The 18,634-nt window shown below is 46.4% G+C and overlaps 1 protein-coding gene across 1 annotated transcript; it reads left to right on the forward strand.

Moving 5' to 3' along the window:
- The first annotated feature begins 340 nt into the window (after positions 1-340).
- CUNH1orf105 (chromosome unknown C1orf105 homolog) lies at positions 341-14,787 on the forward strand. Its single transcript, XM_019648127.1, has 5 exons — positions 341-416; positions 6,443-6,517; positions 8,090-8,157; positions 9,711-9,778; positions 14,150-14,787. The coding sequence occupies exons 2-5, from the start codon at positions 6,467-6,469 to the stop codon at positions 14,293-14,295; spliced, it is 333 nt and encodes a 110-aa protein (XP_019503672.1). The 5' UTR covers positions 341-416; positions 6,443-6,466; the 3' UTR covers positions 14,296-14,787.
- Positions 14,788-18,634: the final 3,847 nt, after the last annotated feature.

Here is an 18,634-nt window from a genome sequence, read left to right on the forward strand (position 1 = left end):
AAACACGCTGAGCTTGGCAGCTGCTGCAGAGCCAGCAAGAAGGAAGTCTTGTAGTCACTCAGTCTCCTTGAATTTCCTATGTAGACAGGCTCCCCCTGCCACCGAGCGCCTCCTCATCCCAGGTTTGCTCTGGGTCTCAGTGCGCCATGCCATCCGAGGCACTAAGTCTCCAGGCACCAGACTGGCTGGGCGGGAAGTGGAGGAGGGAAGGCATTGCTAAGAGCCCAGACAAGTGAGAGGCCCACCTTCCGCAGGGCTCCGAATTTCGTGGCTGCAATACTCACGGACGGCCGCTAGATGGCAGCCGAGAGCGACAGCGTCCAGGTCTGGGCCAAGGGGCGGAGCCCGAAAGACCGGTCCCTGGGCGACTGAGGAGGTCACCAGTCCACGACTCCTACTGGGAAAGGAGAACGCAGGTACCTCACCCTCACCCTGCCAGGGGCTGGCCCTGCGCGCGTGCACGGGCGTGAGTGTGTGTGTGTCAAGGGGGGCAAAATTTCACCTTTGCTGCCAGGGTTTTTAGCGGGGCCTGAGGATTAAACTGACCGAAGACGAATTAACAGGGGAAAAGCATACACACTTATTTACTGTAAGTTTTACATGACACGGGAGCTCTCGTAAGGAAATGAAGACCGAAAAAAGTGGTAAAACCTAAATGTATACTGGCCAAGCGAAGAGAGGCAATCGTGGGCAAGTAAGCTGCGCCGAGGCTAAGGGAGAGAATTATTTAAACAAAGTCCGTTTGTGGAGAGCACTCTCAGCTTCGTCTTCTTGCCCTTGATGATAAGAGTGTTGCTTTCCTCCTGGTTTAAGGAGAACCTCTTCCATATAGGGTTTGAGCTCCCACTTTTAGAAAGAAAGGGGGGAGGGTCAGAGCACGCTTCTTGTACCTTCTGTTTATATAAAGTGCCTTTAGCTCAAAATAATACTTATGCCACAGTGGCATGCTTGGGAGAGGCATATTCTGCCACCCTTCATAGGGAACTCGGGACCCCTCTTCTGTTGGGACACCTGGCAGGTACCTCAAGTCAGATACCTGACTGTCACACGGATTCCTCATCCCCCGAGCTGGCTGCAAAAGTGAAGGCCTGAGCATGTCAGCTGTGACGTCAGCCATCACAGCTGCTCCATTCTGGGAAGACGTGATGTTTTATCTCAAGGGAGTGGAATGCACTGTGGACATGCTACCTCTCAGCCTCTAAATTGGGGACCTTCCAAGAGCTGCCAGCAGCCCTGCGGCCAACCAGCGGCTCCTGTCCCCTGGGCACAGTGCAGAGGTCCTGCCACCTGGCCCCCGTCCTCTTCACCGTCACAGGTCAAAGTGCAGAACTTTGAACACCCACAGTGGCATTCCTCCCGTCGCAGGAGTTGTCCCGGGGCGGTGCAGGGATCTGCATGTCTGGAACTGTTGTCCCTGGTGGACAGAGAGGAAACAGAGGCTCAGAGACAGAAAGACCGGGAGAGGGAGACAAACAGGGAGATGAGGAGACAGAAACACCAAAAAGGAGACAGAAGAGGAGAGGTCCCAACACAGAAAGATAGCAAACAAAGAAATGCAGCCCAGACATCCCCATGGAAGCCTCTCCTGGAAAGCTGCTTCTCTCTTAGTCATGACTTTCACCTGCCACTTACCGGCATTGAGTCAGGACTCCGGAAGGTGCCGAGAAGCAGGGAAGTGTAATAAGATAGTTGGATAATGGGCCAAGAGGCAGCTTAGTCAGAACTCCGGGGCAAGACTGAGCAGATGTGTGGGGGTGACTGGAGCACTGCAGCCGGAGACCCTGCACCCCTTTGCTTACATGCTGGGGTCGGTGTACCTGACGAGCCCCCCAGACACTCACGGGTGGGTAAAACGCTGCCCCAATCTCTCCATCCTTGCCCCCTCTCTGATCTGGGGGTGTCGTTCCTGCTGAATGAGTCAGAGTAAAGATGGGGCATTATTTATTTTGCTTTTAGCAGACCTGTGACAAAAAGCCCTGGTGACTTCCAATTTTCTCACCTCCAAGGAAACTTTTTATCGTTCCTCTCATTGACTCAGTTTTTGAAAGCTCATGACCACCATGGGAACTATTGTGTGTACACCTAAGTTTTTCTCCTGTTTGTATTGATCAAACATATATAGCTACAATTACAATTTTTTTTAAAAAGGAAGCAATAACACCACCGGCCTGAAACAATGATGTAGTAAAAACCAAGTTTGCTAAGTCAGGATGGGAGGAACACGGCTATCGCTTGTTTTAAGTGTGTGTTTGAAGTTGTTTCTAGTGATTTGGTAACAGAATTTTTAAAACTATATTCAGCTTTATTGCTTAATTGAGATGGCTGGTGTTTTCAGAGAGCAGAAAAATGTTTAATTACCACAGGGTATTGTTTTGGAATATTGAGAATAGTTCTCCGACCACCGTTTTTTGACTTCTAAGGGACATGGACATCATTGTGCCTTCATGTGGATCCTAAGTGTCTACTGTCCCCTGAGGAAAGATGGGCTTCCTTTGACTTTTTATCCGGAGAACTTCCCGGCTGACTGGAACTAAACAGATGTGATATTTGACAAAGAGCTTAACCTTTCTGGGCCACAATTTCCTAATTGTGTCATTGTGCTCATTGGACGAGTGGAGCTAGAGGACCGATGAGATGTCTCTCAGCTCGAGCAGGAGTGGAAAGGAGAAAAGGGATACAGGTGTCGAAGGGCAGGAAGGATGGAGGCAAATTTGTCAGTGCTTCTCCAATCATGCTTGAGATGGCATTTCTCTGTCTCTTTATCGAAGATTCAAGGAGGCCCAGGACATGGGCCCCGAGCCAGATCTTAAGGACCTCAGCAGATACTGACCTTAGATATTAGGATGTTTCCAATTGTGAAATGTGAGAGGACTGGCTGAAACCTCATCAGATCTTGGCCAGGTTACAAGAGGCTGCTGTCACTCTCCCATCACAACTGCCATCTGCGCTCCTGGGGACAGCTGCTAGGGAAAGGAGAACCCCATTAATATCTCAGAGACTGTTTCCTCGTGGATCTTTGACAAGCAGAGGCCCATGCTCTGACCCACTGGCCAGTTCACCCTCTATGCCTGCCACGGCTGCTGAGCTGGCCTTAAGGAAAGTGAGAGTGAAAAGGGAGGAGCAGAAGCAAGAGACTGTGGCTTCAGGGCTGGGGAAGAAAGCGGGCAGGAGAGAGGAAGCTGAGGCCCACAGAACGGGGAGTCCCAAACGGCTTGCATCCACTGCCTGGTGGACTGTCTGCACAGGACATGCCTAGCCAGCTGCCTCCATGCTGTGTAAACACGGCCCACTGCACCCCAGTGCCCTCACCCTCCTCTCCAAATGCAGAGGAATGGAGTATCTCTTCTCAGAGGCCAAGTGTCAGCTGACAGTGAGTCTCAGGTGGGGTCACTCACTGCCACATTCCTGGCAGAGGTGACGGAAGCCCCACATCAAAGGCTTTCACCTCCACCTGTAAAGTGCGGGCAGGAGTAGAGCCCTCCTCGGTCCTTTTGGCCACAGAGACCATCGGCAGCAAGGGCTGGGAGGCCCAGAGTGTTATGCTATTGACCAGAGTCACTCGGGTCGCTCATGGAACCAGGTCTGGGACAGAGCATTTTGGGCTCCCAGCCAGTGCCTTTCTCCAGCACCCTGAGTGGAATGAACGTGGTGCTCACGACATCCCGTAACGCTCCCCTAAGACAGCGTTATAATGGTGACCTTCACACACATACATGTGTATCTTCTGTTTTAGGTACTTACATCTAATACCCATGTATGTTGGTTATGTCTGTATTCATACCTGGTATTATAGTTGCAAATGCTTACAATGACTCATTCATTCAGCTGTGTCAAATGTCTGCTGTGCGCAGGATTCTGCGGTAGACTAGGAATACAGAGATGCGTGAGGCGTGTTCTTTCTCTTAACGAACTCTCAGCCGGGTGGAGAAAACAAGCACACCCAGTCCAAAAAGCTACAGCAGACTCTAGGATGGAATCAGAGAAGCGGGCACGCAACTTAGGCTAGCGGGGCGCAAAGTGGTGGGAGAGTCAGGAGAAAGGTTTTTCTGAGAAAGTAGCACCTACGCTATGTCTTAAAGGAGGAGGGCAATATAGAAACACTCCATCCTTTAGACGACCATCACTGGGTCGGGGGGACTAGGCAGCCACATTTACTCGTCAGTAGCCTGGCAAGCTCCTGCCATGCACCTTGCAGATTGCTTGGTTTGCAGTGATCTCTGCGATTCCAATCCCTGAGGGGGTCCAGTGGGGTCCGTATGCCAAAACCGGAAGTCTAGGAAAGGTGAAGGAGCCAGCTGCAGGCAACACAAGTCTCTGCTTATGACTCCACTCAAAACCAAGCTGCCCCAGGAGCCTCCCTTACCCACCTCCACCCGCCCAGGGCTCCTCATCCAAGGCCACCCCGACAAGCCCTTCCTGGTTCCTCCAGGGGGACGCGGGCTCCCTCTTTTCTGAAGTCCCAGAAGCTCCGTTGCTCCTTCCTTGATACCTGGTGCGTCCAAGCTTCACTCGCCATTTTCGAGAGGTGGTCTTACTCTCAGAACTCAGGGACAGGAGGATGGAGGGAAGGAGCACGGCCCCAGGAGATACCGCCCCCAGGGCGCAGGAAGGATGTGGGAGAGGGTGGAATCTTCCCGGAGGCAGAGGCGGCAGCACACAGGGAACTTCCTCTCTCGTCTCCTTCTCACTCCACCCCTCCTCCCACCAGACAATCTGGCCGTTCCCAGGACTCCTCGGTTACCTGAAGCAGAGCACCTAGGTCGTTCTCCACCCTTCATTTGCCTGCCCTTTTCACCCTTCTCAGGCCCTTCCGTCTATGACCCACCCCCTACCCAAGCGGCCTCACTGTATGTCTATTGAAATGCCTTTCACACCATTGTACACTGTCTGCCGGGTGGCGACAGTTTAGAAGCCATGTCTTAGCCACCTCGGTGTCCCCAGTACATAATAAATGGGCACATTAATGGATCTGGGGTCTTCCTTGATCTTCCCTCAGGCCAGAAAATGTCTTATTCATCTTTGCGCCCTCCACATGGTAGCCTCACAGAAAACGTTTGTTGTTGAATGAAAGAAATCCAGTCATTCACACTCGTCCTTCCACATACCAACCCACGACATTGGGTAATACTGAGTCGATTCTTTTAAAATGGCCTGTGAAAAGGAAACGTATTTTCAGTGTTTGTGAAAAGCATCCAACACTGTCCATGCTTCTCAGTCCTCAAGCCCCCAGCAATTCCTCATGCAAGTCCCTGCCTGTCCCAGGATGCAGATACCTGCAGACCCATCTGGCAAAGGCCACATTAGGAGCACAGCCAGGCACTCCCCACACTGCGCGGGCAGATTCCTGATTCACACACCACTTGGGGCAGCGGGAACGGGCCAGGGCTCAGGTGTGCACACAGGTAGATAGGCCAGCAAGTCGATGACATGGCAGGAGCAGGCGTCAGCTCACAGCGATCACCTGCTTGTGCCTGTGGCCCTCCTGCTTCCCCCCGCTTCGCCCCCCAATATGCTACGCGTCCTATGAGTATGTCCCACAACTCTGATATCTGAGAGTGACAATGGCTGAGAATACCCAGACCCAGCCGTGGACTCCGGTTGCCATTCGCTCCCTCCCTCAGCAGACTTTCACCAGAGATGCGACTGAGAGCCTCCTGTTGCAGGTGGAAGTGCTCCGAGCCCTCCTCCCTGTACCCTCCGGCAGAAGTGCAGTCAGGAAGAAAGCAGTGTTGCAGCGAGCAGGCGGGGGCCCACTGCCCCTCTGCCCTGGCTGGGCCAGCCTGTGTCCCCCAGAGGGGCAAGGAGCTCAGGACCCACACACCAGCTCCAGCTCTGCTTAATGGCTCAGTCATGGCTCTCGGGAGGCTGAGAAGGGCCCGTGTGTACTGGACAGTGAGTGTATCCTGGAGAGCTGACTGATGTCTGGCCAGAGTGAAGGCATGAGAAAAGAGGGTGATCCGTCAGAGGGGCCAGCGAAGGGAGGTTTGCGGGCGTCTCCTACTCATTGTTTTTCTCAGGCCGCTAGAGGTCCTCAGCTAGTCCCGATGGTGGGATCCTTTGTATAAAATGGGTAACATGTGCCACCTCCCAGGGAATAAAGTCTCTCAGATCGCATGCTCAGGTTGGAAAGAAAGACCTCGCTGCATTTTACCCCCAGCCCTATCCCCCCCCTCTGCCAGCTGTCTTATACCTGCCCCGCTGTAGTCAGGGGCCCGGAGCCTGTGACTCACCCCCTCCTGCCCAAACCCTTTCTGCACCTACCAGCTGCAACCAAGCCTAGATTCAAGGTCCACCTGGGCAGGGAGGGGTGGGGGTGAGACCAAAGTGGCCATCTTTGTCTTATAGACAGAATAACTGTTAACTCTACCCCTCCCCCCCCCACACACTTCTTTGCTGCCCCAGAAACCGCAGCATTTCCTGCCTCTTGTCTCTCTCTTCTCAGGCCAGGAGGAACCAGAGTGACCCCATGCTGATCAGAAACAAGCAGCTGTGCTCCACATGTCGAGAAATGAAAATGGTAAGCCAGCAGAATGACGGAGCTGGGCACAGAATAAAAACATCCAGAAAGGAAAGTGGGGGACTTTGCAGGTAACGTGATCTTATATGTGGAGAGTCTAAGGCTCGCACACACACACAGCTAGTAGAGCTAACAAGTGAGTACAGCAGTTACAGGCTATAAGATCAATATACAAAAATGAACTTTATTTCTGTACACTAGTAATGAGTAACCCAAAACTGAAACTGAGAAAAAATTCCATTTAAAATAGCATCAAAAATTAAAATACTTAGGAATAAATTTAACAACAGAAATGTAAGACTTGCACATCAGAAACAGTCAAATATCATAGAAACAAATCAAAGAAGATAAAAAAAAAATAGAACCCTGTGTTCACGAATTGGAAGACAATATTAAGACGGCAAGACTCCCCTGAAGAGATCGATAGATTCAGTGCGAAATCCCAGCTGCCTTTCTTGCAGAAATTGACAAACACCTTAAAAGTCATATGGAAATAAATGTAAGAGATGCAGAAGAGCCAAAATAACCTTGAAAAAGAAGAACAAAGTTGAAAGAATCCGACTTCCCAATTTCAAAAAAAGGGCTTTTTGGTAACTGCCATCAGAATAGACGTCTAGATCAAGGGCATATAATTGACAGCCCAGAAATAAGCCCTTATATTTATGAACAATTGATTTTTTGACAAGGTTGCCAAGACAACGGAATGGGGAAAGAATTGTCTTTTCAATAACTGATACCGAAACAGCTGTATATCCACATGCAAAAGAATGAAGTCGTATTCTAAACAGGACCTGGGTTGAGTAACTCTTCAGACTCCTGTGTAACTTACCCTGGACTGGAGCTCAGTTATTTAGTGTGGAAGAGATACCTACTGAAAGTCACCCGGGACAGCTGTACAGAGGGCATACTTACCGCTTTCAACTGTGCTTCAGAGTGCGTTCATTCATTCACTAATTTTTTTTAAATTTTATTGTTTTTAGCCAAGCCCTCCTGCCACTTGTTGGCAGCTCAGTGGCAGCTCAGCTCAGGCCGGGGGTCGAACCGGCGACCCTGTTGCTCAGAGCTTGCAAATATTTCTCTGACAGGCACTGTGTTAGGACCTGGAAATACCAAAAAGAGATGTGGTCTGTGCCCTCACGAAGCTGCAAGCCTGTGAGGGAAGCCAGACGTCAAGCAAGTGTATACAATAAAAGAGGCATGAGTATACTGGGAGAGGAAGGCAGAGAGCAAAGGGGTCGCGAGGCAGAGGACTGCCCAGTAGTCCCGGGTCAGCCGTGTCTGGAAGACAGTGACAGTTAACTTGATGCCTGAAGAATGTTGGGGTGACCTGAACCAAGAGAACTGGAAGGCTTACTGACCTTGAAGTATCTAACTTTCAAATCTGATAACCAGGGGAGAACAAGGACCCTATGATCAGGGGGGAGGGGAGCCCCTCCAGTTCGTTTGTATCACAAAAGGAAGCACAAATGACTTTGGCATTAAATACCACTTGACTTTACTAAGGGGATACATTGTTTATATGAGTTGGAATCCAGTTTGGAGCCCTCTTCTAACAGAGACTTTTTTCCTCAGGCACAATCAAGAACTATGATGATCCCAGGGGATGGGAAACTACCCTTCAACAATTTTATGAGTCGTAGGTGAGTCAAAGGTTTAGATGGGGACACGACTTTCACTCTGATTCCCTTATTTTGGGGACACGGGACAGTGGAGGGAGAAACACAGCACGCAGAATGTTTAGGGGGTGCTTAGGGGGTGGGCTTCTTGACTGGTTTTGTTTTCTGGTTAAATCAGATAGTTAGACCCAAAAAGTTGTTTGCACCTTTTTTGCTTGAACAACAATTGATACGACAGGGGAAGGTTTCACCATCCTTTCCACCTTCCCAAGAACAGCACAAAGAATCGGATGGGAGATTTCTGTGATATCTTAGGCAGACCTAAATATGAACTCTCCATGTAGGTGAGACATCGAACTCAGAAGGTTACACAGAATCTGCCATGAGTCCTGGGCAGCCTCTGCTGCTGGTTAGTCACTAAAGTGCCTGTTATCAGTTTGTTGGGTTGTCATTTGCTGCTTTCTTATCAAGATCAAGTATATCACAAATAAGAACCAATATCACAAATAAGAATTCTGATGAGTTGGATTTCAGGGGGTTTTTTCTTTTTCTTTTTCTTTTTCTGTATTTAACTATCAGACAGGGAAGAAGGACTCAGTTTTTACTTTATTAAAACACTCAAAACATGGACTCACCCTGGATCAGGCAGGAAGGTAGGTAGACTTGCTTTGCAGTAGATGGTAGACACACAGTCACCCTTACACATGACCAGTCAAAATAGTTATATGTGTCATGGGGATGTAAAGTGCAGCATAGGGAATATAGTCAATAATATTGTAATAACTATGTATGGTGTCAGGTGGGTACTAGACTTATCAGGAGTGGGGGATTCACTTTGTAAGTGACATAAATGTCTAGCCACTACACTACACACCTGAAACTAATATAATATTGAATGTCAACTGTAATGGAAAATTTTTTTAAAAAGTAAGTTATATGTGATCTAATAACAATCGATCACTTTCTTTCCTCATACGGACAGCAGTAATGTGGGAAAAATAAATGGGCCTTTTTGTAACCTTATGTTGGACAGCAGTAGCTGTTAGATTCCTTGTGCACCTCAGGGCCGTTTGTTTCAAGCTGAGGTGTAGACTCAGCTGCATCCAAACCGTGGTGCCTGGCCCAGGTAGACAGGATCATGGAGGAAATAGGTATATGGGCACTACAGGCTCCGTCACTGTTAACGTTCACCTCCACTGACTCCATACTTTAAAAAAACCCTTAGGTCAGATTACAGCAAAAGTAATTCTTATAAATATTCTTTACTGACTTTAAACGGAAAACTGAACTATCGAAGCTCAGGATTTCTGAGCAGAAGCTCACTGTTCTGTGAAGGAGACTTTTGAAATCTGTTGCCCCAATTTATTTATCTTGTAAGTTGAGCACTTCATTAAAAAGTAGTTTATTTTTGCAAGTTTGACCCAGTGGTCTTTGCTGCGAAGTGGACTCAGTACCAGGCTAACAAGTGCTGGATTCAAGAGACCATCTCGGTTTTATTAATAAAATGTATGAGGACGCGCTTCTTCCCAGCAAGCCCTAGTCAAGTAACTAATTGTTTCCTTGCTTTCTCCAATCAGGATGATGAATCTTCAGCCACCAAAAGCTCAGACTGTACCTGAGGGTCCTTGTGATGACATCCGAACAGGTTAGCTTGCTTTTGGAGTAAGTGTGATGAGAGGCATTCTACCCCAAGAGTAACAGAATGGCAAGTTTAATCCCAAAGAGAATTTCTCAATTTTCTAAACAAATTCCCATTCTCTCTTCTTGAAAACTAAATTTATTGGGGTAACATTGGTTAATAACAATATTAACCAATTATTATTTAACAATAATCAACAAATAATTACTTGTTGATTATTAAGCAACAAATTAATAATTTTATTAATTAATAAAAATTAACTTTGCTTAATTAATAAAATTAATTTATTATTTCAAGGTATTAACATATATTAATATATTAATTATATTATATTTATTAATATAATATAAATTATTATATTATTTATATTGTATTAATAAATATAATATATTTATATATTATATTATAATATATAAATTTTATATTATAAGTTTATAGGCCTACAAACTTATTTTAAGTTTGTAAAATAAGTTTGACAACTTGTAAGTTTCAGGTCTACAATTCTGTAACTCATCTTCTGTATATTGCACTGTGTGCTCACCACCCAGCGTCTCGCCTCCTTCCGACACCATATGTTTGATCCCCTCTACCTTCTTCATCCTCCCCGACCCTCCCTTCCCCTCTGGCGGCCATTGTTCTGTTGCCTGTGTCTATGAGTTTGTTTGTTTGTTTGTTTTGTTTGTTAATTTGTTGCTTTCGATTTAATATCCTGCATATGAATGAAATAATAAGGTTCTTGTTCTTTTCCATGTGACTTATTTCACTCAGCGAATACGCTCAAGATCCATCCATGTGGTCGTAAATGGCAGTATTTCATCATTTTTTATGGCTGTGTAATATTCCATTGTGTATATATACCATGTCTCCTTTATCCAATCATCCATCTAAGGACTCTTCCATTGTTTCCATGTTTTGGCTATGTGACTAATGCAGCAATGATCACAGCAGTACATGTATCTTTATGGATAAATGTTTTCGGGTTTGTTTGGTAGATACCCAGAATAGGAGTTGCTGGATCATATGGAAATTCTATTCTGAATTTTTTTGAGGAAACCTCCACACTGCTGTCCATAACGGCTGTGCCAATTTACATTCCCACCAACAGTGTATGAGGGTTCCTTTTCCTCCACGTCGACTCCATCACTTGTTATTATTTGTCTTGTTGATAACAGCCATTCTGACAGGTGTGAGGTGGTACTTCATTGTGGTTTTGATTTGCATTTCCCTTATAACTAGTGATGTTGAGCATCTTTTCATATATGTGTTGGCCATTTGTAAATCTTTTTGGGAAAAGTGTCTGTTCAGGCCCTCTGCCCATTTTTTAATGGGATTGTTTGTTCTTTTGTTGTTGAGTTGTATGAGTTCTTTTATTTATTTTTTATTTTTTTTTTTTATTTTTTTATTTATTTTTTTTTTTAGCTGAGCCATCCCGCCACCTGTTGGCAGCTCACGGCTGCTCAGCTCGGGCTGACTCGAACCGCTGTTGCTCAGAGCTCAAACTCTTGAGCGAGCTCTTAACCAACTGAGCCACTCAGCCGGCCCCTGTATGAGTTCTTTTAAATGTTTGTATATTAGCCCCTTATTGGTGGTATCGTTTGCAATATCTTCTCCCATTTCATTGGTTCCCTTTTTGTTTTGTTGATGGTTTCTTTTGCTGTGCAGAAACTTTTTAGTTTGGTAGAGTCCCAGAGTCCCATTCATTTAGTTTTGCTTTTATTTCCTTTGCCTGTGGGGATAAGTTCACAAAAACCTGATAGTACCAATTACTGTGGGAAGGGAACTGCATTCTCACCCCCCTGGAATGGCCTTGAAACTTCCAACCCATGGGCTTCCTAAAACACCTGCCTTCTCCCGGAAGCTGCCCAGGGCTTGTCTATGTTCACTTGCTGTTAACAGACAAAGGGATAGTGGCTTTATGTCCAGCTGCAACATTGACCTGAGTCTCATGTTTTAGAGAAGCAACACTGGGCGGGTGAATGTGGGAGGGGGTCATTTTTGGGGTGACATAATTCAAGGGTGCGGTGCAGCATAAGCTGTCACTTTACTAACTTTGTCTGTCTTCTCATTTGCTCCTGTATTAACTGAAGCCACCTTCAGTTTTTCTTTCACGTGATACACACGGTAAAGAAAATCCAGCTCACTGTTCTCACTTCATACAGATGCGGAGTCTAAGCTCTGCCCTGGGGGGTTGCAGATAGTCTAAAGCCAGAGCAGAACTGAGACGCCATCAGGAAAGAAAACTTGAGGATGGAAGGGGTGTCTTGAAGAGGTGCCAAAAGGGAGGACCAGAGACTTGGGTAACAGCTGAGGTTTGGAGATATCCACTCGAGTGGAGTGAAAGACAGCTAGCCCCAATCAGTCCCTTCTTTTGAATCCAAAAATGGTGGCCTAGCTCATGGCTCTCTTTTAGCCAAAGTGGACAGAAGAGCTTAGAGCCAAGCGCACGCACTCAACGAAAGGCCTCCCCCTCTGCCAACCACCTCGTTCTCTTGAAGCCAAGAGCACACTGGGTAACGAGCATAAGCAGTTGGTTTCGGGGTTCTCTGTACCAGCCACACACTCTTTCTGAGTTTCCCTTGAACCTGGATTTTTTTCAGGTGTGCCTCACAAAGGAACGAAACACACACACACACACACACACACACACACACACACACACACACTCCCTTCCCTCAGCAAGAATGTTTATTTTCTGATTCTATCGGACAACGTGATAAGGTGCCTTTCATCAGCCTAATAACCCTGGGAGTGTGTTTCGCTGACCAGCACAAGAGCTAACCTGGTGTATGTGAGATCAGCACATTATGTTCTTGGACAGACCTGGCCACCCTCAGACTCCACCCAAGGACCCCAATGCTGGAGGTGGCACTGAAGGGACAGTGCTTATGGCGTTGGCTTGGAGCTGAAGCTCAAGTAGATCTACTGTTGATTCTCTTCATGACCTTTCTGAGCTGAGCTTTGCTCTCGGACGTGTCCTCTGAGGTTATAGAAAAAGCACTCACCTAGGAACAGACAGACCTGGCTTCAGATCCCAGTCTGGCTATACAGGTTTGGCCAAATCATTTAAACTCTCTGGGCCTGTGCGTTCCCACCTGTAAAACCAGAGAAGCATTTTGCCTCCCACCCCACCCCCACCATCTCTGCCCCAGGAGCTAGCACCTCAGTACAAAGAACCTTCACCTTTGATCTGCCTGGAAAAACTGCTGACACTGCCCTAGCCACACTACTTTCTTCGGCTGAGACATGTCCCTGCTGCAACACACTTATTGCAAAGGGCCACCCACCTGTGCTGGGTGTGCTGCAAAGACCAGCTGGCTGACTCATCCCTGCCAACGGTACTGCCAATGATTGTCTAACTCGTGTTGTTGGTCACAGTAGTGACTTCTTGTGACTTTTTGGATTCGGCGAAACTTTATGTATCATTGATAATGGTTAGTGAAGAACTGAGTAGGTGGAAGAGCCTATCTCTGGGAGTGATGGGGATTTCTTCCGCATTTGTTTACCTTGACTCTGGCCTTGAGTCCAGAGGTCCACGACACCCACAGCTCTTGTTGTCAGTAAACATGAATAGAGACAGGCCTCCCACCTGGCACAGGGGTGTGACATGGCACCGAGAGCTCAGGGGTCTGGGTCTCAGTTCGTCCATGCCTATGACCCTGGACTTCTGTTTCCTCTGCATCACTGTGATGAGACTGAACTGGACCCTAGGTCTGTGGTCTTGCGGCGTGCCTCAGCGCTCATTCAGCTGGAGTGGGGAGCTTGTCCCCAGTTCCCTTTGTCACCCAGGAACTTGCAATGGGAAGATGTCATTTCATGCCCCGATTTGCTCTCTTTCAAACCACGTGTCTCCTGGGAAAAGTTGAATATTAACAACTTTTTATAAGCAAAATAATATCCGAAGAAGAGGTCAGGAGGGTAAGGACTGTGAGGAGTCCTAAACAAATTATTTTGTAAAACAAAGATTCCTTTTGAAATGCAAGTACTTACTCCCTACTGTGGGCTTTTGGGCAAGATCTTGTTTATTTGAAGAGCAGAACCATATACAGGCCCCTGAAAAGTCTCCTGAGAATTGAATCCTCTTTCCCTTTGACTCATGTGACAACGCCACACATATTTTATCTTCATTTTTAATTTAATTGGCTGGACTCCTTAGTTGAGTTTTGTTTCTAGGCACTCCTGTCTAGCCTCTTTGACAAGATCTCTAAAAGCTGAAGTGTTGTGGGGGAGAAGATGGTTCCAGTAAAAGGGAATTCTTACGTGAATTTTGAATCTGTTTCAGAAGGTTGAGGACATCTTTGGTGACCTTTGGTCATATTGAGTTTCTTTAAAAATAGAATCTAAGCAGCCCTTGTCCTCCCTTCTTGCGCTGTCCTCTAGAGAGCATTCGCTACCGACTGCCCATCCTGGGCCCCAGGACAGCTGCCTTCCACAGACTGCTGTCAGACACCTATAGAGCTCTGCAGAGGGCACAGCTCGGTTCCTCGCCCAGAAAAGAGCCAGCGGGCAAGACCGTGAGGCAGTGAGCGATCGGAGCACAACACTCTCCAGACCCCCAGAGAGAAAACCACCTCACCAAGCCAGCTTCTGACACTAACTAGTGCCTTCTTCTGATTGTCTCCCATCATTAAAAAGATGACCCAATCCTGTCTTCTAAGAGCGGCTAGAATTCTAGCTCTTGCCACCATCTTCTCACTCACTTCTCCTAAAGACAAAGGGTTTAATTTACACAATTATAAAGATGTACTGATGAAAATGTACCATTTTGAGTGTCATTCATTTTATTTTGTTCAATAGTCTTAATTGTCTCATAATAGACAACATCCCGCTGTTTCTAAGACACAAATTTTTTGTGAAAATTATTTCAGCTCTCCCTTCCAGGCAGGGGCCTGAAGAGGGCTCCTGGAGGTCCCTCATGAATTCAGCCTGTTAAGAATAAAGGAGATAAATGGAGGTCACCCTTCTGTTCTCATCTCTGTCGGTTAACGCTGATAGGTGACAGAGGATCCTGTGATGCTGTAAGTGGGAAATGGCACGCCATTAATTGTAAGCCTTGAGGACAGGCACTGTGTCTTGTCTTGCCCTCTTCACATCACTGCCTTGAGTGCCTTCCACATAGCAGATGTTCAGTCAAACCCAAATCAAATGCTTGGAGTTAGTAGTTTGTTCACTTTGGTTTCAGGATGTATTATCTCCGGTTCTGTACTGGTCTGTGTGTCAGCAGCATGTGAGAGACAAAAGAAAGCTCTAGGCTTCCAAATACCTTATTTGTGGCCACAGAGGCTCCACGCCCAGCTTCAGGGGGGCTCATATAAAAAGGCTCTTTCTGTTCCTTAGGAGGAAAGGGTCTGTGGAATCCTGGGACCCTGAGTAAGTGGACGCTGGACCAACATGTGAGAAACAGCCTCTGTGCTGATTTGATCTGAAGAATGGCTTCAGAAATCTCTAACAAATGGCCTGATGCCTAAATTGACCTCATTTCTTGCATACACGCGCGCGCACACACACACACACACACACACACACACACACACACACACACACAACCAGAAAAACTTGCTTTATTGCCCTATATTCCTGGTAGGCTATGATTCTTGGTTTCAGTTCAATTAGAGTTCAAGAGCTCCAAAAACAGTACACTGTATTCCTCTCAGGATATGCATGAATTACGATCCATTTCAGATAAGATAATTGTCAAAGGACAGGCAAATCACAGATAAAAATGTTTCCTTCCTGTTCTCCTCCTCCGTTTTTTTCTTTGCAAATTAGTATATCCAGTAAAATGATCTGGGATACTATGGCCATGAAATTATTTGGAGCTTTTGAGGTTATCTGAATATTATGTGCCTCATGAGGTAAAACTGCTCCTTAAATCTCATTAAGAAGTCTTCATCTAAAGTACTAGTGTAGTTTGAAAATCTCATGAAAAAGAATAACATTGTGAGGGCTGGCCGAGTGGCTTAGTTGGTTAAGAGCTCGCTCAAGAGTTTGAGCTCTGAGCAACAGAGGTTCGATTCCCGGCCCGAGCTGAGCTGCTGCTGAGATGCCAACAGGTGTCAGGATGGCTCAGCTAAAAAAACAAAACAAAAGAATAACATTGTGGTGTTTGCTAGTGTTCTAGCATGGAAAATGAGAATGATGGTCTAAATCAGTGGTCTTTTCGATCTTAGGAACCTTTTCACTCTTAAGTATTGAGAGCCCTGAAGATCTTTTTAAAAAGATCTTTTTATAGTTACTGATATGTATCATATTAGAAAGTTAATGGAGAAGAGTAAAAATCACAAACACACTTTTCAGTAGCTGTCAGAGTGATGTCACATGTCACACAGCCTCTGGAAAACTCCACCGTACCCTTGGGAGAGAAGAGTAGTAAGAAAGGTAGACAACACCTTAGTATTATTATGAAAATCATTTTGACCTCTCAGGCGTTCCAAAAAGGATTTCAGAGGCGCCTGGGGGTCCCCAGTCACCCTGAGAACTTTGGCGTAGACGATATACCCTTGCATCCCCAGCCATCTAGTGAAAGGAATGCCAGGAGGCTGTAGGCCACCCACCCAAGTAACCTGGTCCCTTTCTTAGCAGAGGTCTTAGAGAGGAGGCCGTGGCCATGTTCAGGGTCTGATGATATTAACTTTTAGTCTCATTTACCTCCCTGTCCTTACATTGTCTACTTGACGGGCCTTAATTTGGCTTCTCACATAGTGTCCTAGTGGGAATAAAGTGGGTTGTCCACTTGGCACAAGAACTCTAGTTCCCTTTGAACTCTCATGTCTCCATACAAACGCTTGTTAGTTTGTTTGTTTTTGGTTACGTTCGAACGCATTTCCCAGAATTTAGGTCCAGACTTGGACCCATCACGGCCTTAGTGCACCAGTAAAGTTCTATCAGCAGCTTGATTGAACTGCTAGCCAGCAGTTCCTGGACAGTATCCATATCCTGGATAACCAGTAACCGTATCCAGGACAGTAATGGCACTGGGGGTGGAAGGTCCTAAATTAGGAAGCCCAGCTCTGACAACCTTTTCCATGTGACCAACCCCATCCTGCCATTTCTATTTACATTTGCAAAGAGAGCTACATGGACACTGCCTGGTTTTTCTCTACCAGTAATAATGTGTATGAGCAATCACCATATGCCAAACTTTGCGTCTCTCTGCATTGTGGGGGTCAAATGGTTGACTGCCACCCTCCCTGGTGTGATCTTTTCTGTACTGAGTTGGTTCCTTGGAGGTCGTCATTGGGACTTGTCTGGTATTATTTTACCGACTGTATGTTCCTAAGATTCATTCAAAAACTTCTCATAAGTGGGCCAGGACCATTTCTTCTCTACAAACATCTACTCATAGTGTTATTCCTGGTTCAAAGTCATGTATGGTTCAGATTTATTTTTTATCATAGTTCATCTTGGGTAGTTTTTTATTTGTTTGTTTGTTTCAAGGCCAAAGCCTCATTTCGCTGCTTTAAAAATACATGACTCTCATTATAACAAAAATCCACAGACGTGAGTCAGACTTACTCCTAGCCTTTCATCTTCCTTCACCCCAACAGGGAACTTAAAAACCAGTCAATCAGCACAATTTCTTTATTTCCAGGAATGAAGAGAAAAGCTATATTTAGGAAAAATCCTTGCTGTAGCTTTTAAAAAAATCAAGTATGTAACCCAAGGCCATTGTCACCTCCAGTTCCCAGTTTAACCTGGGAAGACCCTGCAGGCCTTTACTGTCACGTGCCCTGCTCAGTGTCACCCATTTTTTCCCAGACCTCTGACTGTCAAAGCACAGGGGAGGCCTGCAAGGGGCTTGCTGCCTCCTGGCATGCATCTGAGCTGCCCTACATACGTCCAAGAACCATATAACTCCACGTAGCAGAGTGTAACATTTGGCAGAACTGCCTGGTCTCCTCCTAGAAAAGCCCTATTTGGAAAGTCCTAATGGGCGTGGTTACTTGGCCTTGGGGAGGTCCTGGGGACCAGGAAGGCATTACCCAATAGAATATAGAAGATTTCCAAGAAGAGGCAGCACCAAACTTGTTGCTATTAATAAACCTATAGACGAAAGCCTTCAGATTCAAGATGACATTAGAAAATTTTAGAAATGGGAACATTTTCACTGCTCTCTATAGAGAGCAGGGATGGTCAGTCCTATCTCAGCCATGTCCCCCTCAAACCCATCTTTGTTTAGCACTTTACCAAGTCCTGTTCCTGTTTCACATGTGTGATTCTTGTCTCTAGAAAAACGTCTAACGTAATGAGGAAGAGAACAAAATCACACGCTGATGGCGTAGCCCCCCAGGCGAGATCCTTAAAAGGAAGAAAAGTCCATTCCTAGGTTGCCAGGCAATGCCATGTTCTGTATTAGGACCCTGGCTTTGAGGAACTTAGCGTTTCAGTTGGAGAAATAACACATACGGAGAGCACGTGGCCTGTGTGTGAATAGCATGAGTTACTCCCCATTATAACCCAAACCCCGGATGATTACAGCAATAACGTACTCCATGGCACCAACCGTTCAGCCCTCTGGACGGGAACAAAGATGCACTTGTGTGATGTTGTCAGGGAAGTTGGTCAGAGGAGACCTAGCCATATCCACCCACACGGGATGTTATCTCTTGTTCTTTGCAGAGTCTTTGGCAAGACATTTAACTGCCGGGCCAGTGGAGTACAGTGGAGTGACATTAGGCACTGGCAGATGTTTGCTGTTTCGAGGAAAACTGGTCCTAAACCTCTGGTGATTGGCCTCCGCCCAGTCCCGTGTGGCGGAGATCATCCTATGGATGTCAGGGCACCCTTGCTTCCTCCACTGTCCCATGGAGAAAATTGCATAAAGAGTAAAATGGGCACAAAACAACAACAACAATAGTGATTAAC

This window comes from Hipposideros armiger, unplaced genomic scaffold, assembly GCF_001890085.2.
Source record: "Hipposideros armiger isolate ML-2016 unplaced genomic scaffold, ASM189008v1 scaffold_6, whole genome shotgun sequence".
NCBI classification, from domain to species: Eukaryota; Metazoa; Chordata; class Mammalia; order Chiroptera; family Hipposideridae; genus Hipposideros; species Hipposideros armiger.

What these genes read in the sequence shown, in the direction of transcription:
- CUNH1orf105 (XM_019648127.1), top strand. Translation starts at nt 6,467, where the DNA reads ATGCTGATCAGAAACAAGCAGCTGTGCTCCACATGTCGAGAAATGAAA. An exon ending in CATGTCGAGAAATGAAAATG is followed by an intron (nt 6,518 to 8,089) that starts GTAAGCCAGCAG and finishes TTTTTTCCTCAG; the next exon opens with GCACAATCAAGAACTATGAT. An exon ending in TTGTGATGACATCCGAACAG is followed by an intron (nt 9,779 to 14,149) that starts GTTAGCTTGCTT and finishes GCTGTCCTCTAG; the next exon opens with AGAGCATTCGCTACCGACTG.